Genomic DNA, 27,387 nt, shown 5'->3' on the forward strand with positions numbered 1-27,387 from the left:
TTCTATGTTTGCGGCAGACTTCCAGGCTGGGTAAGATTTAGCATTGTTTAATACAAGTATTAAAAACGTATTTGCACCAGGCTAGGTAAGATTTAGCATTGTTTAATGCAAGTATTAAAAACGTATTTGCACGAATTTGATGAATATTTATAATTCGCCGTATTAAATAACACGTGATGTAATCTAGTTTCTTTATATTCACGTAAGTTAAGACCTAATATCATTCATGCAAAACCTGATACCAGACCGGAAGTAGAAATCTTATAATACACTTACAAGACTATTTATTATCTATATTATACAGACAGACACCAATCATAAATATTAAACAAAACCTTGTTTTACTTATTAGCCGTTGCATATTAAAATTGTTGATGAATTTAGTGACAAGGACATTTCCAGTAAGCTCTTCGGTAGGCTGGTCATCAGGCGTATAAAGATTGATTAGAATAATTAGACCATATGTAAGTGAAAACCATGCATTAAAACAGTCCAACAAACTATAAAAAGGCGATAAACAAATAAATATTAGAGGGACATTCTGAATCAAATTGACTAAGTCACACGGTAAGCTCAAGAAGGCTTGTGATGTGGGTATTACTCAGACAACGATAATATACAAATATATACTTAAATACATAGAAAACACCCATGACGCAGGAACAAATACCTATCTGCGCTTATCACAAATAACTGCCCTTACCGGGATTCGAAACCAGGACCATCTGCTTCATCGGCAGGGTCAGTACTCACTACAACACCCGCCCGGACCAATACTTCATCGGAGCATGCTACTGTACCTACCTACCTACTACATATAAAGTTAAATAATAAATACAAATCTACTATTTACAATTTTCCTGCGAGGCAGTAGCCAACAATAGAGACAACTGCAAGTATATGTGGAAGCGGTTGGACGATGCGACTGCCAGCATCCTGGCGGCCGCATGGTAGAGCGTGGGTGCTGCCGCCAGCATCGTCACGTGGCGGGGCAGCGCGTCCGCAGGCCGCCGCGTGTCCGGCGCTGACAGATGCCACATCAGCGCATCAGCAACTACCGCAAACAGCTCGTCCTCTTCCATACCCAGCATTAGACAACCTTTAAGCATTTAGGAGTGGCATATTTACTGTCATAGGAAATAAGTTGTGAAAAGCACATTAATTTTTTTACAAGAAGTACAACCTGACTTTTCTAGTTAGATCGCTAAAATATTGCATTTAGCCTTGTTGTCACTTGAGTTCGTAAGTAGGTATTTGCTTAATCAAAACAATGTAAATCTGTCGTGCACGCCGGAGTACGCATGCTGCCTTGGTGATATATGTTGGCACAAAACAGTCAATTTACAAAGTATCTAATGAATAAAATATCAAATAGAACTACATTATAACCATAAACATGCTACCAATTTAGCTAAATAAATTTATTGAACAACTATCACCAGACGCCCTAGTATGAGTTGCATGTATTGAATATAACAGCCGCCTCGGGTCAAATATTGGTAGTCAAATAATACAGTCATGCCCATGGATCGTAACGATTGTGCTTCCAAATTAGGAGTAATATTCCCCTGAGTACAGGTGGCACTGGCCTCATTAACCCTCTTTGATAAACGCGGTCTCATTAAAACAGTACGTGAATAAAGAGAGTTGTATTGTAACACAAAGCAAAAAACTTTAACTACCTATTTAGAATATTTTATAAGAGTATCGATTAGAACTACCTAGTTAATAGTTATTTCTTTTCGTGCATATTAATACCCGAGCAAGCGATGGATTCCAAAATTGAAGTATGATCTATCGCTTGCTCGGATACCAATAGCACGAGGGATAATAAATACAACAAGTATTTGCCCCTAAAACAAACATACATATTTTAACGGTGCTTCCATGGATTTTCCACGGGTTTCCAAAAGGGTCCATGTATTTAACATGCAGTATGCAAATAAAAGTCTCTCTTTCTACTAGAGTCCGACCACGCTAAGTTTGCACCCAATTGGCCGTGACAATTTATACATGAGGCTCATAGGAGCGCTATACTTTGACGTAGAACTTGGCTTGAAAACTTACCGTAGTTCGACTTTAGGGCGGCCAAACCAAAATCAGCATATTTTGCCGATGGCGCAGCATGGGCTAATAATATATTCGGATGGGATTGAACCTTCAGCTCACATAACTAAGTTTGACCAATAAACAAAGTAGACACTCACCAATAAATCCTATATATTTAGACACATTATCAAAATACTTTACGAGGTCTGCGCTTCTATTCAATATAATAGGCTGGTGTATGTTTTTCAACAACAACACAAATCCTTCACGTAAGCTGGGTTCTTTTGTATACGTTGCCTCCAGAAAGTCTAGTATTACGGTTACACTGTCAAGGACATCAATTCTCTGAACACAACATAAGGAATTTTATTACAAGTAAGTACGTCTATAAGGCCCAGTTGCACCAACCACAATTAACAGACTGATTAACGTCTCTATCGTATGAATCTAATGATGACAGGAGTGTGTTTTCCCTCCAGTTATCAAACCCCCCTTGACAACAAAGGATACATATCCGTGTTGAGAAATGGTAGCAAAGTCACGTAGGTGGGCATTAAATCGGCCCAGCTGCTGGAGGGGCATTGCCTCCGTCACCAGGAACTGTAACTTCTGCGCCATCTCCCAACCGCACGCCAAAGGACACGCGGAGTTCCATGCCTGCTCTGAGGACGAACAGAAGGGTTTCGAATATGATGTTAAATTAGAATTCCAAACTGGCGGCCGCCCGCTTTTTTAGAAAGGAAAAATTCGTAATGTGCCTGGCCGCCATAGTGGAAGAACAAACTTCGTTGTCGACATACTCACTCCTAAGGAATACGATAGAATATGAAGGACCACCCAACCATTTTTAAAATACCTGAAAACCTAGCCTTGAATACCTGAATACCTTAAAAATGTAAAAGTTTTTTAATCTGTACCCTAAGGAACTATGAAATCATATAGCTGGTTATGTTGGAATACCAAACGGACATTAGGTATTTTCAAAATCCGCACTAGTTACTTTTAACTAAATACAAACACTGATTTCTGTGCCACAATATCAAAAACGGAACCCTTAATATTCTCATTAGGTATGTCCATCTGTCCGTTTGTCATAGCCATTTTACTCGAAAACTTATACTTCGTTTTTTTTAGCATAGGAATTAGGTAAACAATCTTGATGTGTCTTTTAATAGAAAAACACGTTTTTAAAATAAGTTACGACAAATACGTAACAATTATGAATCTAATACGATCATTTATATTCTCCTGCTTTCATAAGTAATAGTTATTGATTTTTAAAAAGCGTTTTTCAATTAAAAGACATGCCAAGATCGCTTACCTTCTTTGAAGTTCTTTCTAATGCTAAAAAAAACGAACTATAGGTATACGAGTAAGCTATTTATTGTTACTGTTCCGTGCAAAACTTTGTTCACGGAACACTTATGCGATCACTTCGGTCTTGCAAATCAGTTAAAAGCGTTTTTGATATTTGGTCGTTACTGGACCAATATAACCAATATTACTTCAGTTTATTTAAAATTACTCGTTATTAATCAGCGTATGTGCGATAACCCGTTGGTGAGTTTATGATCAAAATAAGATTGTTTGTTAACCGGCAAGCAAATTTTTAATAGCTTATACCAGAATTAAGTTATTTGTGAGTTTGCTTGAATATAAAAAAGGGATTTTTAAAGTGTTGGTAAGTGTTTATAGGCCTTTGCGAAGCAGTGGGACACAACAGTCTAACAAATAACGATAGTAAGTGTTTCGTGTTTCTAGTCCCCGTTTTCTACATTGGAGTAAATATGTATGAGAAAATCATCTAAATGTGTAGCGCAAGAGTTTTGAAAGCGAATTTAGTACTTATATAAATCCTTCACACTCTTTTTTATACTTAGCGACGTTTAGTTTTGTAGGTCAACACAAAGTCACGCAAGCGAAATCATAACCAAGTGATACTTCGGTACTAAATGGTATGTGGGTGATAGAAAGCGCTATATCTGGGTCCAAACAAAAGGGTTATAGGTTTCCTTGACCATATAGACTCAATGATTTCTTGATTACCTACTGGAACAGGATCCAAATCGTGAATAAAAGCCCTTTTTAGCTGTTCGCTCGCCGTGTAAGATTTTTCATCTGGGCCATGAATGCAACCGAAAGTAAATGACGTTGAACCATCTGAAGAAGCTTGCATCTCAAGATATTTTTCCCTTGTAATTTTTTTGTATTTTTCCAATTTTTTAACAAAGAACTGCGTATGAGTACTATCAGAGAAGTCACTACAATCTCCGGTAACATTTTTTGTGGTTTTCGTGACTTTAGTATTTGTTTTTATTGTCGACGGTTTACGGTTCGCGTTTGAAGCCGAATTGGCTTGGTTGCTTTTCATATTCTTGCGGTTAAATAAGATTGTAACATAAATCTCAAGGTATGACTATGATGACTTTCTACACTGACATACGTCATTATTTGTCACACGTCATAATTCATAGTCGATTCGATATCATCATCAAATGAAAAAGACATGATACTAAAAAGAGTCTACAAAATCCCTATACCCGAGTCTGTGCGGAAAGAGAAGAGTTGTGTAATGTATTGGGCCCCATACATTCCACGACTCTTCTCTTTCCGCACAGACTCTATACCCCTACAACTTTTGCTATAAGATTCTCGTCTTATCTCTTACCGCATTTAATATATAACTAGTACAAATCTGCGATATAAGGCACTGTGATTTACCTGAAGCAAAAAAGCAAATCAAACCCCTACTAATTTCTTGGAGTTACGATGACTCAGAGGACATTTTGAAATGACTCTAGTTAGTTATAGAATTCAACATTCTTTTGCGCCAGATCCCAAAAGATGAATAACATGCACGGCTACCCTTCTTCTCTTGTTTTTCGTAGATAATTACACGCACATAACTAATTCATACATACATACTCACATACATACACACATACCTTCACATAAACACTTTCATTGATTTAAAAAATCTTAGTTTTAATTCTAATGTAAGTAAGTACTAGATTTAATAGTAATTTGTGTTTGGCTTAGATCCGCACGTCACAGACTGGGATCACTGTACTTCATCAACATGTTACATCCAAGTGATCCAAGCTATGAAATACATATGTTTTGAATTTGAATATAATGATTCATGTCGACCATATTTAAAAACGTCAGTCAACATCGTTTGTGCGACTCCGAAAACGACAACGCACGTGTGTCACCTCTGGGAGTTGTAAGCATCCCTTAGGCTCTTTCCATCAGGCGGACTGTGGACTTATCTACCTACGTGGTTTTTTTTGTCAAAGGTGGAGGTAAAGCCTGGTCGAACGTGGAATAAGCATTAAAAATGTCTAGATCCCAGATTAGACAACTGCACGTTGAATCCTAAGGCTGGGTGGCATGGCTGGGTAGGTTAGGTGCTCCTTGCGGTGCCGATGCCGTGACGGCGCGGCCGCGCTGCCCGGCGGCGTTTGCATCCACTCACTGAACTCACTCACTCGTTTGACTCAGTATCACTTCGAAGTAGTATCGGAGTAGACGCATGAGCGTTGCGTCCGTATAGTCCACACAACCGCATCCCATAAAGTTTTTTTTTGTTTCTCCACAACAAAATATTGTGTAATAAACTAATAAAACACTTCCGTAGTCACGTTGTGAGTGGTATAGTTCACGGATTTCCACAGCTGTTGTCCTGTTGATCCCGTCTCGATCGGGTGAGTTGCTACATGCTTATTTGTTATTGTTTATTCAAAATACTTAACATAAGAACTTTACAAGTGAAGATATGAATAGGTATTGCAATAAGTGCAAATAGGTACTTACTAATAACAACTAATAAGTAATACGATTTATTTGCAGATTCACACTTATGTTCTTGTTCATATATTTCTTGAACGTAGGTATCATAGTACTTTCAATAGTAGAAGCCTACCTAGCTCTGCACACACTTTTATTTTATTCTTATATAAATATTTAGTTGAGTAAAGATTATTTTCAACAGGTTACCCGCTTAGCCATTTTTAGGAAGTAATTTAATTACACAATAGCCACCATAGAATTTTATGGTGTACCTATAGCTATAGGTATGTACTTACCTCGTATGACACGCTGAAGGAGGTACAAAACTACAAACAGCAGCACTCTTAACTGTTCATCGGTGGACCTTATGCCTTTTGCAATAAGACTAATAATATTTACGAACTGTCAGTTAATAGTGTCGGCGATGGTACTACGTACCTAGCTGGTCAATAGGATTTCAACATGATTTCTTACGTAGTAATGTTTCATTAGATATACTTTAATATACAATATGAAAAACCTTCGACCCCCAAATCACTATACCATTTGAATAATTAAATATTCAGTCCCCATATAACCATTCCAGTCGCAGAATCATCAAAGTGGTAACTAAATGTCAGATGTGTCGTAACAGAGTCCACACAATGTGTGTAGAATTGTTTCGAAACAAAGTGTCGTCGCCGTGTGTACACTTTTCCGTAACAAGGTGTCGACACATTTGTGTGCACTTTGCGTTCGGTTTGCGACTAAATCTGACAGCAAATTTTTGACAGCAAATGTCAATATAAAATACCTCTTGAAAACCAAGGTTTGTCAAACTTCTATTAGTGTCTCGTGTGCTCGTAAGTAATTCTAGTAAGTCATCATGGGCGATGCAAATGATAATAATCGACCAAAACCATATAAACACCCAACACCCGTCAACCTTTTACAGAAAAGTTTTTAAAGAAATGCAATAAGCTACTTAGGTCAGCCAACAAATGCTCAAAAAAGTTGTAGAGGGAAATGCTCGGAACACAATTTTTGACTCTGTAACTTGGTTTGGACAAGTTAGGAGGTGAACATATCAAAAATCCCCGGCCGTAGCCCTTGAGCGGGGGGAAAAGAGGGGGCTTTGAATGTCCCATTTTCCGGTTTTTCGATTATATCTCGGAAACTATGCATCTTAGCGACATGGCCACTTATACAAAATGAAAGTTAATTTAATTTGTTACAAGTTTATTCAGTCAATTTTTTCGATATGTTGAATAGTTTTTGAGATATCCGCTCTTAAAAGTTTATTTAGGGCTCTCAATTTTATCTTGATATATCTACATCAGTGAAGGTGCTAGGCCGTGTATGTATGGTATCGTTTTCGTATAAATCTGGGTTGCTGAATCCATTTAAGGTATCACATTGAAACCATTCCACAAAATTAAAAAATATCTTTTTAGGGTTCCGTACCTCAAAAGCAAAAAACGGAATCCTTATAGGATCACTCGTGCGTCTGTATGTCTGTCTGTCTGAATACACAAAATAGTTCTTTACCTATAGATGACAGGAAAACCTATTAGAAATGTGCAGTCAAGCGCGAGTCGGACTTAATGTACGGAACCCTTAATACGCGAGTCCGACTCGAACTTGGTCGGTTTTTTTAAACTCCTCTTGACGCTTAACCGCTGAACCGATTTCGTTGAAATTTGGTATAGAAATAGTTTGCGTCCCGGAACAGGACATAGGATAGATCTTATAACCAAAATCATCTTTTGAAGGTGTGAAAAGTGGCGTGGAAATTTGTACGGGAAATCAATAACCGCTGAACCGATTTATATTAAATTTGGGATGGTCTACATCTTTGATTTAGTTAAAAATGATAAAAAAAACTTGACTTCAAACCTAAACTTAAACAGTATTAACTTCAAGAAGTCAATTCTGAATTCCGCCCTACACCTCATTTCACACTTTGAAGGATGATTTTTGAGATAACTTATTATGTCCCGTCTCGGGACTCAAAATATATGTGTACTAAATTTAAATTAAAACTGTTCAGCAGTTTAAGCGTGAAGAGGAGTTTAAAAGAAAGTAAGTTTATATGTTTTTACTTTGGAATGGTGTCAATGTGATACCATAACTAAATTTGGTACTGCGAATTTATACGAAAACTATACCAAACATGGCCTCGTAGCTTTACTGTTGTAGAAGTCAAAATAAAATTGAGAGCCCTAAATTCTTATTACTTGACCAAACTTGTGTAGAAGGAAAAGGAAAAATAAAAGTCTTCGGCAGGAATATAAGACACAAATATATATATTTTTTTTGCGTTACTATTTCAATTATCAAATATAAACATACCTTGATTACATTATTCTAGTGAGATCCTCACAGATAAACAAAAACATTTACTTAAAAAATTACAAGGTCGAAATGTCACGGAACTTGTGAGAGTAATACGTGAAAAATAAAAACTTTTATGACAAAAAAATCTGGACACAATTTAAGAAGCATCCCATTGCATCGAGGAATCATCTGTATTTTTGCCTGTTTCATTACCTCCTCGCTTCTTTTTTTGTCCTTTGTATTCTGTAGCAATTTGTTAGATCTGAAAATAAAGATAACTTGCGTCGTCACGGATGTCGATTTATAGGTTTTAGGGAGTGCAGAATTCGAAAACGATGATCATTTTATAATCCAAGATGGCCGCTACGTATTTTGTCATAAAAGTCGTCATGAATATCGTTTTATAGGTTTTAGGGAGTGCAGAATTCGAAAATGATGACCATTTTGGATTCCAAGATATCTGCCGTGCACTTTGTTATATAAGCCGTCATAGATGTTGATTTATAGGTGTTAGGAAGAGCAGATTTCGAAAATGATGACCATGACCAACAAAACGACATCCATGTCGACTTTTAACATAGTGCATGGCCGCCATCTTCGATTCCAAAATAGTTATTATTTTCGAAATCTGCGCTCCCTAAAACCTATAAAACGACAGCCAATGACTTTAATGACATACTGCATGGCCGCCATTTTGGATTCCAAAATGGTCATCATTTTCGAAATCAGGGCGCCCTAAAACCTATAAAACGACACCCATGACAACTTTTATGACATAGTGCGTGGCCGCCATTTTGGATTCCAAAATGGCCATCGTTTTCGAATTCTGCGTCCCCTAAAACCTACAAAACGACATCCATGACGACTTTTATGACATAGTGCATGGCCACCATTTTGGAATCCAAAATGGTCATCATTTTCTAACTCTGCGCCCCCCAAAACCTATAAAACGACACCCATGACGACTTTTATTACATAGTGCATGGCCGCCATTTTGGATTTCAAAATGGTCATCATTTTCTAAATCGGGGCCCCCTAAAACCTATAAAACGACATCCATGACGACTTTTATGACATAGTGCATGGCCGCCATCTTGGAATCCAAAATGGTCATCATTTTTGAAATCTGCGCCTCCTAAAACCTATAAAACGACACCCCTGACGACTTTTATGGCATAGTGCATGGCCGCCATTTTGGATTCCAAAATGGTCATCATTTTCAAAATTGGGGCCCCCTAAAACGTATAAAACGACATCCATGACGACTTTTATGACACAGTGCATGGCCGCCATTTTGGATTCCAAAATGGTCATCATTTTCGAAATCGGCACTCCCTAAAACCTATAAATCGACACCCATCTCGACTTTTATGACAAAGTGTTTGGCTACCATCTGCATGCAAGACATTTCTATTATTTTTACGTACAAAAATGGCCCCCTGTCAACTTCCAACCGAGATTTAATCGATAATTTATTCGATTAATGTTCAGATTAATTCAATTTCAATCTATGTTAGGTCTACTAAACTAATCGTGATTAAAATTTGAGGATTAACTTTTTTTATTCCATTAATTAGTCGAATAAACAGTTAATCTATTAAGTCCCATCTCTGACCACGTCATTTTTACACTTTGAGAATATCTGAAAACAAATGAACACAAGGAGCCATTTTGCAAATCCAGTAACTTTGTTATTACTTTTGACAGCGCGTGTCATGTGTCTACACAGAGTCGACACAAAGTCGAAACATTTGCGACTACTTTGTGACTGCAATATTTCTCAGCCTTAAACCATATTTATACATCATAATTAACAAGTTTCGTAGTATGTAAAGCGTTATTTCTGTTATTTAAGTATAGTATACGCATCGAAGTACTAAAAATGCATGAAATAATATATTTATGAACACAAGCACTGAGAAGTAAACAATTTCATTTCCGCCTAAACTAAAACAATGTGGTGGCGCGTTGATTATATTACACTTAGTTTATCAAATCACTCGAGCAGTTTAATTCCCCATAATAATTTAAGTCTTATTGTAATATAAATGCAAACAATATATAATTACGTCTTGTAATCCGTTTTAGAGATGGCGTATTAATGTCACTTATTTTTATTTAACTATTTTTCCATCTGACAGTTTCCATTTGACAGGAACAAAATGAACGAATGAACGAATGATTTTGGCATAAAGTAGTCGCAAACCCGAAACAATGTGTGCACACGGCGACCACACTTTATGTCACTTTGTGTCATGTGTCGACCCTTCCCCATTTCTGGTAACTGTGTCGACACGGCGACGACTCTGCGACTGGAATTGTGACCGAAACAGACGGTGTCGACACAAGATGTGTCTACACCGCGTCGTAACGGCGACTGGAAATGGTTGTATGGGTCGCTACAGATGAAAGGTGAAACCTATCCTATCTACAAACTAGTCAGCTATGTGCGAATTCCACTGTACAAGGAGGAAATTGTACATTCACGTCTAAAAAATTCGATACGGACAAAGTGCCAAAAACATGTATACACGACCTTAATGCCCATATAATATATTTAAGGTACTCGATATTTATAGACGAGACTGTAGGAGTAAGGTTTGTTAAAATAAAACTTAAGGTGTATTTTTATAGTAGTATTATAATAGGTATCTACTACTAGGCAAAGAATTGTCGTAGATATAGACCAGGAACCAGGAGAAATACATGCTTAGCTATTGGTTTGCATATTATATGTATCTATATGTATGTATGTATGACACAGGTGCATGAGATCACTTAAAACGTCAAGTATTTAAGTTGAATCCTATACTGGGTACCTACTGCCACTATTATCAGAGCAAACAAGAATTGTCTGTTGCAATTTGAGTGGCAGGTGTATAATAGCACGACGCGAATGACGTAACAACCGCGGTTCTCTTTAAATGTATAGGTATAGGTATTAGCTAGCTAATCTAGCGTCTCTTAGAGACGATGTCACGTTAAAGACGTAATATCATAAATAAATATTGTGTAAAATGAGCGCTGTTTATGCCTTTGGCGATACAAATTTTTGCCCTTAAGGCCCCAGTACACAAGGGGCCATCGCCGGCCACTCCAAGGGACGCAGCCTTGCGGTAGAATGAGATAGCAATATCACTTGCTCCCTCTAACGCATAAATGCGTCCCTTGGAGTGGCCAGCAATGGCCCATTGTGTACTGGGGCCTTTAGGTATACTTCTCTCATCTAGGTACCTTTACTTAAAACACGCGGGCCACCCTGCTCTGTATTTTTTTTTTTATTATGAATGGGCTTACTCATGGCCACAGACTAGCCGAGGCGTAGACGTGGCCTACGATGTAGCGAGCTCGTCCAGAAGGTGCCTGTTCACTCTTGATTTGAAGGTTGCCGGGTTATAAGAACACGGAAATATAGACGCCGGCAAGGAATTCCATTCCTTGGCAGTGCGCATAAGGAAAGTGGAAGCAAAGCGCTTCGTGCGAATTGGTGGAATATCTACCAAGTAAGGATGGAAACCGGCCGTGCGTCTAAAAGTCCGATGGTAGAATGGGGACGGTGGAATAAGCTCGTGTAGCTCTTGGGCACACTCCCCGAAGTGCAACCTGTAGAATACCGACAGGCTGGCGACTTTCCGCCGATGGGCCAAAGACTGAAGCTTAGCCGTTAGCTTCTTGTCGCCAATCATCCTCCTGGCTCTGCGCTCCACTGAGTCCAAAGCGGCGAGTTGGTATTTAGCTGAGCCATCCCACAGGTGGCTGCAATACTCCATACACGACCGGACTTGAGCTTTGTAAAGTGTTAGAAGCTGTCCAGGTGTGAAGTATCGCTTCACCTTATTTAGGACGCCCAGCTTTCTGGCCGCAGTTTGTGCTTTAGACTCAATGAAGCTGCCGAAGCTGAGGACCGAACTCAGCTCCATGCCGAGGAGTTCCAGGCTGTCGGCAATAGGTACAGATGCACCCCGGAAAGAAGGAGTCAGGTCGAATGGACTCCGTTTTGCTAGCGTTCTGTTAGCCTTTATTACACTCCCGCGCAGAAATCTAAACCGATTCCTTCGCTCCCATTTAAATGTTAACTAATGTAATATAGGTATATTATATAAGTTACTCTAATGTAGTTATGTACAATGAAACTACCCGTACCACGAGTCACTGACATTATCAACACGTATTTTCTATACGTACATCTTGCTCGCACTAATATGCCAGTACGAGCTAGATGCATAGAAAGTAAGTTAGGTTCACGCTAGCGTTTATGTCAGTGCCGAGCTGGTGGTATCTGAAATTGTTAATTGGGGCTTGGGTAAATAGGCAATCTCAATAATTGCAACCAAAGGTCCGGTCCCGGTCCTTGGAAGTGGAACCAAAATCCATCTGTTGATTATGGAAGATATAATATAATATATATATATAATATATAATAATATATATATATTTATATAATATGGAACCTCTTTAAATGAATTTCAGATTTTAGTGTTTTTCTCCATTTTGCCTCTGTTATTGAAAAGATTGCATAACACAGACCTCTATAATCAAAACAGTGTGTTAAATATAGTTGGTCAAGCAGATCTTGTCAGCAGAAAAAGGCGCCAAATTTGAAAAATGTAGACGCGAAGGGATTCTGTCTCATAGAATATTTTAATTTCGCGTCTTTTTCTACTGACAAGATTTGCTTGACCATCTATAGTTCCGTTATTTTAGTCTTTTTACTACCTCTACTAATGCAATGAGTCGTATTTTTTATCTCTGTTGTATAACTACTTGCCGTCCTAATCAATGTAATTATAAGCTATACTTACGGCAATATTAAGCATAAAAACCGCACATCTGTTAAAATATCAATCGCCAGTTACCGGCATATTTACACGGTAACATTGAGTGCAAAAAATAACAATAAAGAGGTAGAGTCAGACCAAGAAAAGTCTGCAGCGGATTTGATAGCCCACGCAGTGCAAGTATTATTTTAAACGTCAATCTTCTATGAAATTATTAGTATTATGACGTATAAATAACAGTGGCACTACGAGGGCTATCAAAATCGCTGCAGACTTTTCGTAGCTTAACTCTACCGATACTACGGATAGACAGAAACAAGCCCTTCCTGTACTAGGTAGGTACTAGACAATTGGACATTGCAAAACAAGGGGCTTATTCAGGTAAAATTGCGACACTTTTCTCCAACTTCCGTTTATAACGAACCGTTCGCCGGAAATGTTTAGTTTCTATTAGATTGGATTCGATTACGGTGGACAATGACCTAGTGGAGAATGACCTATCGTTAGACAGATAAAAAGTAGTTTTAGTCATGGTTGTTCGTTAGGGTTGGACGTAGCAAACTTATATTATAAAGTTATAATTGTGTTGATACGTTTATATATGTATAGTCGGAGTAGTTGTGGTTCCTACTTATACTTTATTAACTGCTAACATGCATTAATAGTGGTTAAGGACGGTTTAGAATACAGAGACTATTGATTACTAGCATACATTATCTTAGCAGCACAGGAAGCCTCGGAAAGAAACACGATAATGAACCATAAAGTAGGTAGTCCTTGTTTCTTCCACTATGTGTTATGAATAAAAACATCTGAACCTCTAGAATGGCCCCATAATAGTTACCTATCTTCTGCCAAGTAGTGTTAGAAAAGGCTAATGTTATCTTTTACCGCTCGTGATCGCAATAAAAATTGTTACAGAGTCAGTTTAATCCCATCAAAAACATTACATGTAAAAAGATGCAAGTCTCGCAACTCAATTCTTCTACTACAAAAAAAGTTTTGAGATATAATGTGAAACCAAGTCGGTTATTTTAGTCAGTGCCAGGGGGTGTTAAAACAGTATCAATATTAGATAACTTTAATTTTTAATACTGACTTGGAATCGCACATACTCGTACCGTTCTTGGAAATACCTATGTGTAATGTACTCTTTTGTTTTGCTCGACTTGACAGATTTTAGACGGCAGGTTAGACGTTGCGAATTTAAAACCCAAGATTATCAAGTAGAACTTCGGCTCGTATTAACAATTTTCTCTTTTGTGTATACCCCAAAAACTCATAGTTTGTCTAGTTTGGATGATCAGCATACCTACTATGAAAGCCCAGCAGTTTTTGATGATGCATGCTAGTACATTATTGTATTACCATGCAATGTCAGTATACTCTGGCATGAACATGTAGTGACTGGAAAAGGCTAATACGAACGCTTATCAAAAGCGGGAGATGTATCGCAGTGTATGATTGACGTGTTATTTCTAGATTAGACTACATGATACCTACTGATAAAGGTAAGAGTCCCCGATCTGTCATGATAACACCATCTCCCTACAGATAAAATATAGAGAGAATATGATAGGAAAGTTCGTCTTTGTAGTATTGGTGTTGATATCTTGATATCCTGGAGAACGCAATAAACGGCAGTAGTTTGTATAACCTATCAAAAACAGTTCCATCCGATGCCTAACTCTTTAAAAAGGTACGTATATTAGCTCTTTAATTTTGAAAACAATATCTAGGTTAAGTAGATCCCTAAACAGATCCAGATTTAAGATCCAAATGTCTAATTAAAAAAATAAAGTATCTTTAATTTTTTTAATTAGAAACTTTAGAACTCATCAGAACCAAACCGCGCATTTGTATAATGTAGAGTTTTTAACATGTATTGCCACTAGACAATTCTTGGCGCGTCTGCCAAAAAATGCATTTTAAAAACACTTATTCATTGCGAGTTGTACGTAATGCCCCCAAAAGATTAAACTCGTGAAATGGAATCATAATTATGAGTCCAATCTCGCAGGTCCACTAGTACCCTACCCACCGAAGAATTCTGAGTTTCTCTATGTATCTTATTCGGGCTGCATCAGCCGCTGGTACCAAATTATTGATTCAGATCAATACACAGTTATAATTAGGTAATAATAATTAGGTAATACGTGGTTATTAAATAAGACACTCCACTTCTATGCCGAGAAATCAGTCTCTGCAACTGACTATCTATCAGGTGAATTTTAAGGTGAACTTGATTTCAATATTCGCTGTTGAAGACATTTGTTATTAATTGTGTTATTCATTACCAATATGAGTAGGCAAACGTCTAGCTTTGCTCAACTTGTTCAACAGAATGTCGTCCTAATTAGGCACTTTAAACCTGTAGTTAAGTAAAGTGTTTAAGTACTAGTTGTGTTTAGCAATGAGCTTGTAACCATTAAGTTTATACAGTCGCCATCAGAATCAGATACATCGGATCGGAGCGACCAAGGCGCTCACAAATATCTGAAGACGCCTCTATTGTCATGGCGCTAGAATGCGTGTTCAGATATTTTTAAGCACCTTGGCCGCTCCGATATATCTGATGGCGATTGTACATGAATTAATAAATGCAATAAGCTATCTACTGAAAGTTTATTAGGATATCGCTGCCAGAAATGATTCCATAAATGGCACAACGCAGCGGGGGACTCGCTTAACAGATTTAATACTCTTACCGACTCATGGTTTTATATTTACGAAGTAATTTAAATTAAGACCGGTAAACACTTCTTGAGTAGGCAGTTTTATTGTAAGTAGATAACAATTATATTTGGCCATAGTGACCCGTTTCATTTTCATAACTCATACTCTATATAAGGCAGTAAGGTAGTTTTTTTTATGGCGGTAGGGTAGTTGCCCTTTCAGTAATCAATAAGGCACTACTACTACCGTACTGCCTAGGCACCTATTTTGACAGTGCAATATCGTTCCTAAATACGAACAATTTCATTTTAATGTTAAAACACTTTGAAGGCCATAAGGACTACCTACAGTTCTACAATCATTATGGAAACAATAATGTAGATAACGGTTATTCATGGAATGGTCTCCTCGTATTTTTAATTATTGTAGAGTTATGTCACGCAAGATATGGTGGTATTATTACCTAATACCTCACTAGTTTGTTTAACCTTCTTTTAACATTGAGCCAGAATTTTCTTATCAGATCCTAAAGTATTTATTCAGTTCGCAAGATAAAACATTTTTTCCTATTAGTTCGTCACAAACAGTAGTAAGGTATCTACTTCAATTTAACAGGTTATCATATAGAGTGGAACATACTCGTATCAGTCACTATAATTTAAACAGTTGGGACCCATAAAGCCTTTATGTCCCACATTAGAATTTGTTATTTGTTTTGAGATGTCTACCTAACTACCTACCATGATTATGAAGTTATCGTAATACCAATACCGTTAGATATATGTTAGTGTTAGTGGTAAAACTAAGCGGGTTGCTTTATTCCTGGATGGAGGCTTCTTTTTGTGGAATTAGACGAACATGCCTGCGTACTATGGATGGATTCACTTCTTAACACTGCGGGATTGAAAGTGACGAACACCGTTTTATCACGCTGTCACGTAGACAAGAAGGACCATTATATCCGTGCTTAATGGTCGAAATTAACATAAATTAAAGACTTACAGCTTTTACATATATCAATGAAAAGTCCAATAAGATAAAGTATACCAAAATAGCGTTAAAAGTCTTTAAAATATGGTACAAGTGTAAAAATATGGGTGCACAAATCATGGGTGCTAAAAAATATGGCCCATAGCTATGTCAGCGTATTAAGAACTATGGAACATATCTATCTATCACAACTACTCGTACAAACTACAAATCTCGTTTTTTGTTAACTTTCCTCCCAAAGCGGCATCATGATACCTATTAATGTAATGGCCGCGAGAACACTTAACTATTTATAAGAAAGTGTTTTGTGTGTCACAATGGTAATTGTTATAAACCCGTTGTTTAGAATGGATGTTAGAAAATTCCTATGTCGTAGGTACAACGTGCACTAGCGTTACCTGATGCACACTTGTACAAATTTCAATGACCGAAGCCGCCATGCCTGTCTGTAGAATTTATGAGGTCGCTGATAACTTCTATTACTTACGCAGTATGTGCCTATCACATTATAAGTCATCCTTACTTTATGTCCAGAGGTAGGTACCAATTTCTTCGTAGTTTTATTTTATGATTTATATACCCATGTCAAATAACGGAGCTTTGTAGTCCTATTTTCATTATTAGAGATCTTGGGCGCGATGTATTCAAATACAAAGAGATCCAATTATCTGACACACAAGTACCCAAATCAACCAGACAGCGAATCTTAATATCGTCAGTGAAAAACGCAATTAGAGATGAAGTATAGTTCGTTTCTTTTAGCATTAGAAAGAACTCCGCAGAAGCAAGCGTACAGTTTTTATCAGGCTCGTTAATTGTTAATAATTATTGAATTATCTAATGTAGCATGGTCAATACATATAATTTACTTCAAATTGTTACCGCTAAAAGTGCCAGATTTAGAACCATAAGCGAACTTCTCCGAAGTTCTTTTTAATGCTAAAAAAAACGGACTATAGAAAAGATGAGAATATCTCGTTCCATTTGCCTGCGCGGCGCACTCATCCGTGATCACATAACTGAAACCAAATGGAGCATGGACTGAGATTGATGTCTGGAGCAAATATGTACCGATTATTTTTATCGTAATCTGCAGAGGAACAGCTATTAAAAACAATATCTACTGCAAAACATAATTTAGGTTCCTAAATATAAGTAGGTACTTACCTAAGATATTTTATAATACCTACCTGTGAGTTCCTATAATTGGCTTTTTGTATCCACTATAATTTCTATGGTATTGTCATAGCTGTTGGATCTCCAAATAAATAAAATAAAATAAAAAAAGTGGATTACTAGTATGGCGGATTTTACAAATGACTAGTCACTGGATCTATTACCGCTGTACCACCAGCATGTTTGTATTACCAAAGTGCAAAGATCACGTGTATTCTGCCGTAGCGTCTAAAATACTGAGTTGATTATGATGAAACGGAGTCATACATTGGCCCGGCAGCCGTAGATTATATTTTGAAATATATTATAATAGAAGCGAAAAAATTCTCGAGTTATATTCATGACCTGATATATTTTAAGCGACATGTCTATACTCTTAACTAATAAGTAAGTAATTTTAATGGTCTCTTTGTACTAACAAAATGTAAGGTTTACTCGGGTAATTCCGAATGTCAAAAACTGTCGGATAGTTCCGAAAAGAGACTTTTATGATGATGGAATTTAGGGTGATTTTCATCTGAATTTCGGAATTATCCGACATTCGGTATTACCCGAATACACCTTACCTATTCTATAATCTTACTCAATTATCTTAATTCACTGAATCTCTTAGCAAATTATACCACTGACCGTCGAGGAATCATGAATAGTAAGTAAATGATATCGTGATCGTTGCTTGAAGTAAATGCTGTTGGTTGCACTTCACCCAGACCAATACTTTCCAATCAATTAGTTGTACGGACCTAGGTACTCGTACTACTCGTAGGTACATAGGAGAATTCAACTTCATTAGATTACTGGGCCCTGGTTTTAAAATTAAATGTTCATCGGCAAGTTAATAATGCAAGTATCCTACAACAATATACCTAAATTAGAAGAAACTTCGTAGTTACATAATTGCAAAGTTGTTATTAATAGCTCTTTGTTATATTGAAAACTGCGATTAGCGAAGGATTAGTTAGTGGATCGCGTCATTGTAAAATTTTGTTTTTGTGTTTTATATAAATAAAAACGAATATTTTCATCGCAAGGTAGGTAAACTACTTATGTCTAGTCCAACTTTGTTTCATTCCTTTGGTCATTTAGAAAATAAGATGAACCCTTGCTCGCCGATTTTAATGTACGAAGAGCCTTTCCGAGCTGCCGGCCTAGCCAAGGTTACAATCGCTATCGCTTCGACAACGAAAAGCATTATGTCTCTCTATCACTCTTCCATATTAGTGTGACAGTGACAGTTGCGTTTCGATCGCTACGTAGCGTAAGCGATTGGCATCTTGGCTACGCGGCCTGATTATACAGTGTGTTACTGACCAACGGGCCTTTGAATCCAGGGCTCGATTCTACTCGCTAAACTGAGCTACTTTTATTATGGAACTAACCCCGAAATCCCGAATTTTCTTTTTTACTTTTTCATACATTTTGGCTGATCAGATGTCGACGTTTTCTATGGAAAAGCCAAAAATAATTCCCCGATTTTAGGGTTGGTCCCATAGTAAAAGTAGCTCAGTTTAGCGAGAGAAATCAAGCCCTGGAATTAAAGCCCCATCATGGTCATACACATACTGTATATATAGGGACAAAAAAGTATAACCAGTGGCGGATTTGCCCTAAGGCACAGTAGGTCCGGGCAAATGGCGGCATACCTACTAGGGGCAGCAAATTATGACAAATAATTCACTGGTATATTCTTTCAAAATCCGAGTAGGTATTGATGACGTAGGTGCGCTAAAATAACATAAGTACAGTTTGTGAAGTGTAAACTAATAGTGTCAACACGATTTCACCCGAACGCGAAGGATTTAACATCTCGGGGATTGTAAAAAATATTTAATGTGGCAAATGCACAGTTGTAAATATGTATATGTGCATAAGAACTATGATGCCAGGGAGAAACAATAAAGATGCGATACCATCATATCAGCAACGACAAGGTTGCCCGCTTCTTCTGTTTACGAAATACTATCTCGCCAGCTCATTGTCAGTAGTCGTTATTTATTCAGACATTGTCTTAACCGGAATCCGGAAGTAGTTGTTATTTTCACACAACATTTAGGAGATAAAGAATTAGGAAAATGAATACATCATGATTTATGATAAGGTTTCTCATATATAACTAATAAAAAACCACCTAAACCTGGCAGTTTTAAAAGTTCAAAAATGTGAGTGTTTACATTTAAATGAGTTTAAATTTTAGCACATCACATGATACAACAGAGATTGTGATAAAACTGATAACCCAGCGACGTTTCTTAGACTGTTATGGATACATTTTTAAATATTTACAATGAACTACTCCGCATAACTTACAATTACATTAACCTAGATTCTCAGTTTGCGGTTAACATAATCGCGTCCTAATAGCGTTCGCCTGATAAATGGCACTTTTATTTGCTCAAGTTCAAATAGAGTAAGTATCTAGTGGGTCTTCGTGCGCCGGCGCAGGCTCCACTGACCTCGTTCGAGGCATTAGCGTCTCCAGCGGCCATCCGTCAACTGCGCCGGTACTCCGGTACAGTTATAGTGTAACCGCATGGTTATCAGGAACCTGATACCGTACGCGCGGCCTATAACATAATTATTATTACCTTTTAAAATCCCATCTAGTTACTTAAATCGACATTCGATGCGAAATCCAATTTTTTTTTTTTATTATCAGCTTGTAGGAGTGTCCCACTGCTGGGCAAAGGCCTCCCCTCTTTCACGCCATTTGGTCCTATCCGATGCACACTCCCGCCACTCTTTACAAAATAAATAATATTTATTTTCAATTATTTATTTATTTTTATTTATTAGAGACAAATCACAATTACATAATATTTTGATCCAAAAGCATCGTTAAACCAGAATGGTTTGTCTCGATACTCCATTCCGCAGTACCTAAATAATTAAATTTCAACTTATTTTATTTTTGATCCAAAATTTAACATAACCTGTTTATGTTTATACTTCAGATATTTTTGAAACCCCTTTCTCCTCCTCTTTTTATCTAAGCGGTTCAACTAGTACTAGTCTCGTAGAAACCGCCGAATAGATTGTAATCTCGACTTAACTTGCATTTTCACATTAGGAATGCATTGCTAATTTAATTATTGCGACCTCTCAATTGGAGTCAATTACTGTCAGCTGTTGGTGTTAGTGTGCGCTTTAGATCACACATATGTACGATACTAGCGGCTAAACCACGAAAACATTGCACAGACAGAGGTATAAGTAATATGTATTAGAATGAAATGGCCGTTTGTGTGTTAGACGACGACGTCGCTAGTGATGCGCGTGATTCGATGTCGACAGCTATGCGGTCATTAGAGCAATTGGCAGGTGATTAGGGACATAAAAGGTAGGTACCTGTACAAGTGTACAATTGCGCGATTGTTCGAATCGTGATTTACTTTGAGCGAAATAAAAAACGACATCAATCTTAACTTACACAATCTAATTGTGCTGTACAGGTTAAGGTACATATTATTATAGGTAAATGTCGATCAGCTTAAGATTTTATACCGATACCTTTAATGTTTGCCCTGTGGGGTACCTACTTCAAGAACTGGAAACTTTTTCATTTACCACCTAGAGCAAATTTAATTGAGAAGGTTTCGCCGATGTAGTTTTTTATTATGTAGTGTTAATGCTACCTTGCGTATGAATGGTATGAACTAATTTACATGACGATAACACAAAAGCCGGACACTGCGGAAGTTGTTTGTAATAACGAATAATTGGCGAACGGTCAACTGCACCCATTTAAGTTTGCATTTAATACTTTCCCCTAAAGTAGATGTTATTCTCGATTTCATAATGAGTCGGAGACAATGGAACTGGGGCCGCGGGGTGGGGTGAGAATAGTGAAAGTAGCTCGCCGAGCTTTAGATTTATTATATGTTACCCAAATATTGAGATTATTTCATTCAGATATCTGATATTTTCATTCATAAAATATACCTTACGTACACTGAAGGTCCTAGTATGTTCAATCTTAGACAATACAATTTCATATTTCTCAATCTATCTACTATAAAAAGGAATTTAGTCACGTTTACAATATTTAATTGCCTGTCGACTTTGGAACTCTTGGACAATCGTTAGTTTTTTGGGAGCCATTATCAGATGTCTGCGAGGCCGTTCCTCGTAAGGCCAAAAGCAACTGCCTACCTTTTTGCGGTCACATCTATAGACACCCTCTGTGAATCAGGCTTTGTCAAGGCTGAATCAAAATAAGATTAAATTTTTACTACTCTATTTTATCTTAAAGGAGTTAAATCAAGTGTATTAGTGACGATACCACCCCCGATCAAGTTGTTATATATTTTTAAACTTGACGAATTATTTAATTCAAACGTCATTTGTTTTCACATATATTGTATGTTTTTAAATCCTGTAAGTTTAAATACTCACTTACAAATAAAATAATAACCCTCGCCCGCAGCATGCAGCCGCGTCCCTGAGCTGCGCACGCAATGGGGCCTATACATCTGACCGCCACATTGTCACAGATTATGTTCAGCTGACATTGTACTGCGGACGTGACAATTAAAACGAAAACCTACTACACTGTACCTCTACGTTTAAATGAAACTCGAATCCATGTTATTGAACGTGCGACCTTAAATCGTAACTTGTTAACCTGCCTATTCGACTTATAAAAATTGCAACAGAAGATCGAGTCGGCGATAAATGTGATAATACTGATAGTGCGTCAATAGGTTTTGTCACAAAACTCAGTTTTAGTTGCTTAACCATCCGAGGAACTTGCGAAAATAAAGTACCTACCTACATACATTTGCGACATTTTTGTACTTATATTGTTATGGACGTCAATGCGGCGATAAGTTATTTTAGACAGGAAATCAAATCCATTCAGTCAACAGATAGACCTTGGAATTAATTTAGTAATTAGCTTTTTTCGTTACTTATAGTTGCATTCAAATTGAATTAGGCATGGATACCATATAATGTAGATGTAGCTATTTAGATACAATTCAAAATATTAACGAATAAAATACTACCTACATAAAATAACTACATAGGTATATAGCCGGTCAAACAAAAAGGCGCGAAATTCTAATTTTCTATGGGACGATAACACTTCGCGCCTACATTTTAAAAGGTTAAAGACCACTTGCACTATCCCACTAACCCGGGGTTAACCGGCTAAACTTGGAGTTATAAGGCCCATTAAGATGGGCCAGCGTGTGGACTGTGAAGTGTATGGAGCGCTCCGGCGGGATGGCGATGGGATGGCCTCGGTGTCGGTTTTTCGTCCGCAAATCAAAGATAACAACTGAATGTCGCCATCGTGCAGTGGCGTTTCAACCATCGCACGGCCATTTCGCTGGTCCATGCAGTTCAGCGCTGGGCCATCGCGCTAACAACATGACAATATTAAGTCAATAAATGTTCCTATTTATACGACTAAAAATTTTATTATGTAGGTACATGTATAAAGGTGTAAAACATATTCAACGAAGGTGATGTTAGATTACGATTAATTACCTGAGTTTAAATAACGAGGCTTAACATACATAAGTACATATACATGCATGGAATATGGAATTACATAGTTATTTGAAACGGAGTGTCGTTGCGTAACCAATGATTTATTGTTGCTCGCGATATGTTATTTATGGGCACGTTATAGGCGTTCAAAAATTGAAGCGCTTACCTTGTGAAAATTTGTACAAGTTGCCTTTACTCACACCCGGGCAAGCGAGAAATGTGCACGTGCTAACTACCTAGCTCCCATTCACCGAAAGAGAAACAGACACGCTCGAATTTAACAACGAGAATGACAAAGGCGAATGAAGTGCGAAAATTGATCAAAAATAACAGATTTCTTCGTAAGTATAGAAATAAATATGCGAGTATTTTTGTTCTCCTGATGTATGAGTACCTATAACCTGTCCCTAATGTCACTGAGCGTAACAAGTAAACGGCATACAATATCATTAGCCGTAAAAGTGCATGGCAAATTTATCAATGAGTTCATTCATAATTTCTCCATGCCAGAATTGGTAGGAGGTTGCTGATTGCTTGGTTGCGTAGCAAATGTGGATGGGGTGTGTAGGTAGTGCTGACGGGGATATCTCGAAAATGAAAACAAAATATTTTCATACTAAATGCACCATATATAACTTTGCGATTTATATAAGTACTTTTACTTAACTTCACAAAAGCATACAAAAGTGTCGAGCCGAACCGATCGCATATTTGCTGCAATATGAAAATAAACACCAAAATAACGCAATCGAAAGGCGTTGAGATCGATCGAGAGCAGCTGCCCTTGGGTCGAGACGAGAGGAAGATAAAAATAAAAATAGGGCCAGCCATGGGCACTTGGGCCGGCGCGGCGGAGCTTTCACGCGTCTCGAGCGGCGCGCGCGCTCGACCGGCGCGTCGTCTGCGCCTGCACATCCGTCGGAATCCTGCCATGCGATTGTCACTTAATTTGATCACTTTTACTATTTCAGAATTGATATAGAATCATGCAAATGTTTTGATTACTTATATACAGCCGTATTGCTAAAATGGTTAGGTACCCTCATTGACGGACCCTTATTGGTTCTTCTCGCACATACCTATGCTTAATGGTGGACTTGCAAGTAATGTGACGAATGCTTTGTTTTGATCATAATAAACCTGCTAAAAGCCGAAAGTAGCTATCAAGAATTAAGTAGATAATATCAAGTTAGCTTTATTAGCTCGTCCAAATTCTCTTAATGCTCAATATATTTCCCAATTCGTGCACTGCGTATCTAATGTCGCTAATAGGTAGCGAGAGCAGTGCACACTTATTATTTGTACTCACTTATTCACAAGTAGATACCAAGGTCGTGGAGGTGGTTCACAATGATAGAGTCGGCATGTCGATAGCAACGGTAACAGATAAGAAAGAAAAACCGCAGTTCATAGAGGGAAAGCTGGTAACCTTGCGTGTGGTGGAATAGGTAATTAGAAAAAGTCTTGAGTTAACCTGTAGGACCGAAACACTTGGCCTTCGATGTCGATTAATGTTCGACTTGTGAAATCTTATATGGAAGGTTGCCTGGCCGCTCCATATTTATAGGTGATATAAGGTTGGTCTGTGTGCGTTACACTTATTTACTCGTAGTTCGAACTAATTAATGAACCTAGGTGACGTTAATGAAAAATTGTACGAGTAACTTGCTCCCTAACGATAGGTACGAGTCGTGCTTACGTCGAAAACGGTAATTATGTAATATTTTCTTCAGTAAATTCATAATAGTTAACACTGTATGAGTGTACCTAAATAATTATGAAAGGCTATCATGCCTTATTTGTTAATAAATTAATATAAATGACTATGAAAATCGTTCGAGCGCCAAAATATCTCGGATGATATGGTTCACTTTTCACCCTTGGTTAACAATCTACTGTTTTATGTCAATGGTTCAGGCTTTTATAATAACTTAAAGATACCTGCTTAGATCATTTAATCTAACCACTAAATCCTAACAAAATGTAAACATAATGTTTTGTGGTGTGTATACTGTGTATCAGGACGATGTTAGATATAAATTTCCAATGGAACGTATCCGAATGCGGCACTAACGGAGGTATCTAGCGGTCTTCCCGGTCCACTGCCTCACAACTCTAATACTCAACAATTATACCACTTGTATAATGTATAGGTACATTAAAGTCAGCAGCAAAAATTGCACCAGACGAATGATCTGAACGAAACACAACTTTATTGTTTAAAGAATAAGAGCGCGTGTTTTGCATATAAGTTTTTTTTCCGCTTTGTCACGAGTTTTTAGTTATAAGTAGTACAATTTCCTTCTTGATCTAATGACAAATTCTGTTTTAAGGCCCGCGTAAATCGAAATCGCGAAAGTGTTTAGCTTTTCCTTAGAAAACATCGACAACAATAGCCAAAATTAATGAAATAAAAGCAAATCTTTTCCGCGGTTTCGGGATTGATCCAATAATAAGATTAATAAAAGTTGCTCGGTTTAGCGAATAGAATCCAGCCATGCATTTAAAACCACATCATGGTGGGAGACACGCTGTATAAATTAATAATCTTAACTATCTTATTTTTTGTAAAATGGTATGAATTTTTGAGTAGAGTAAAGAGTAAAGTAGAGGAAAGAGAAGAGTAGTGGAATATACATTCCACGACTCTTCTCTTTTCGCACAAACTTTAACACCATAAGTAAACCAAATCAAACCTATTACACAGTCGCATTGCTGTCAATGATTTGATTGCTCAATAAATCGCAGAGATGACATCTCGATGACGCCACATCGGTCACTGGCTTTAGTGAAAGTCGCCAAATCGAAGCCATAGAGGCATCAATCTGCAACACTTTCGTCGCGGCAAATCAATTGTCATTCTGAGGCCGGCACTCAGTACGATTTCCCTCTGTTGGGGAGCCTGTCACTTTGCAGTCTAGTAATATAATTTCTGAGATTTTAGCCGACTTGTGAATATAGTCCGAACCTTTTAGTAGAACCGACACAAAAGCGAGTTGTCAAACAGCCCCGTCTCAAAATAACTGTAGTACAGTCAACAACAGAGCTATGAATACAGGCAAAGTGTCAAAAATATGTATACAGTACTTTATTGCCTGTACATTAAGGTCGTGTATACATATTTTTGGCACTTTGCCTGTATTCATAGCTCTGTTGTAGACTGTACCTATTTTTCAAACTGGGAAGGTACGATGATAGATGTCATCTCCATGCAATAATATTGGGAATCCAGTGGCATTAAATGCCTAGTAGTGGGTATTGAAGGGAAATTCAAAAGACTGCACTAATAATTTATAATACCTATTTGCATTCTCATACGCAACAGCCTGCAGAAAGCATGTGATTGCGAAGATAATACCTATTATACTTACGCAATAATTGAAAATATACGTATTGTCTGAGGTTGGCGCGATAGTTGTGAAATAAAACTATTTGATCGCCAGTGCCCCCTAGTGTAAATTTCAGAAGTGAAGTACGCATTTGAGTTATTGTTATTTTATATGAGATTTTAGGTTTCCCGCTTGGCGCGCTGTTTAAAACCCCATACAAAAATAGACAACGCGAACGCTCGTCACGCTATCGAATAAAATTTACACTAGTAGTTTTGGTTTGGTACCTAAGGCCTGATTCGAAACAAATTTGACAAATTCAGAGTGATTTTTCTTGGATATTTTCTAGCTTACTTTATATATACACTACGACATTATAATTATCAGAATCACAAAATTATTATACCAAAAAATTTTTTTTTTATCAATTCTAAGATGATCAAAAAAATCAAATAAACGCCGCCGTCTTTTTAATTAGGCGCCAAATTGCTGTCAAAAACTTGATAAGTATGGAAGAAACTTGCACATAACTAATTTCCAACATAACCTGTTACCTAATATTATACCAATACTGAAAGGTAATTTCATTGCAATATCCATGAAACAATGAGGATCTAGACATATCTTCAAATATCTGGCGTATCAGGAATTTCGTCGATGTGGTGTCAGTTACCGGGCATTGGTTACTTTTCGACAGAGAAATCGACACCAACATCACTAAAAGAAACGGTTCGCAGCTTTAGTTTAATAATGCGGATTTCCAATATTACTTTGATAATATTTGGAGA

The 27,387-nt window shown here is 37.4% G+C and overlaps 2 protein-coding genes across 2 annotated transcripts in view; one reads left to right on the plus strand and one right to left on the minus strand.

The window, feature by feature from the left end:
* The window catches only part of LOC134679259 (uncharacterized), a 452,522-nt gene extending 448,080 nt beyond the window's left edge, over positions 1–4,442 (minus strand). The window contains exons 1-4 of the mRNA XM_063538148.1: positions 4,096–4,442; positions 2,560–2,711; positions 2,208–2,394; positions 854–1,099 (exon numbers count right to left, since the gene is read on the minus strand). Of these exons, the coding sequence (XP_063394218.1) occupies positions 854–1,099; positions 2,208–2,394; positions 2,560–2,711; positions 4,096–4,420 (910 nt within the window). The 5' untranslated portion in view covers positions 4,421–4,442. The remainder of the gene's footprint in view (positions 1–853; positions 1,100–2,207; positions 2,395–2,559; positions 2,712–4,095) is intronic.
* Positions 4,443–5,530: 1,088 nt separating this feature from the next.
* Positions 5,531–27,387, plus strand: part of LOC134679260 (nostrin) — a 45,709-nt gene continuing 23,852 nt past the window's right edge. The window contains exon 1 of the mRNA XM_063538149.1: positions 5,531–5,756. The gene's annotated coding sequence lies outside the window, so the exon portion shown is untranslated. The remainder of the gene's footprint in view (positions 5,757–27,387) is intronic.

This window comes from Cydia fagiglandana, chromosome Z (genome assembly GCF_963556715.1).
Source record: "Cydia fagiglandana chromosome Z, ilCydFagi1.1, whole genome shotgun sequence".
Lineage (NCBI taxonomy): Eukaryota > Metazoa > Arthropoda > Insecta > Lepidoptera > Tortricidae > Cydia > Cydia fagiglandana.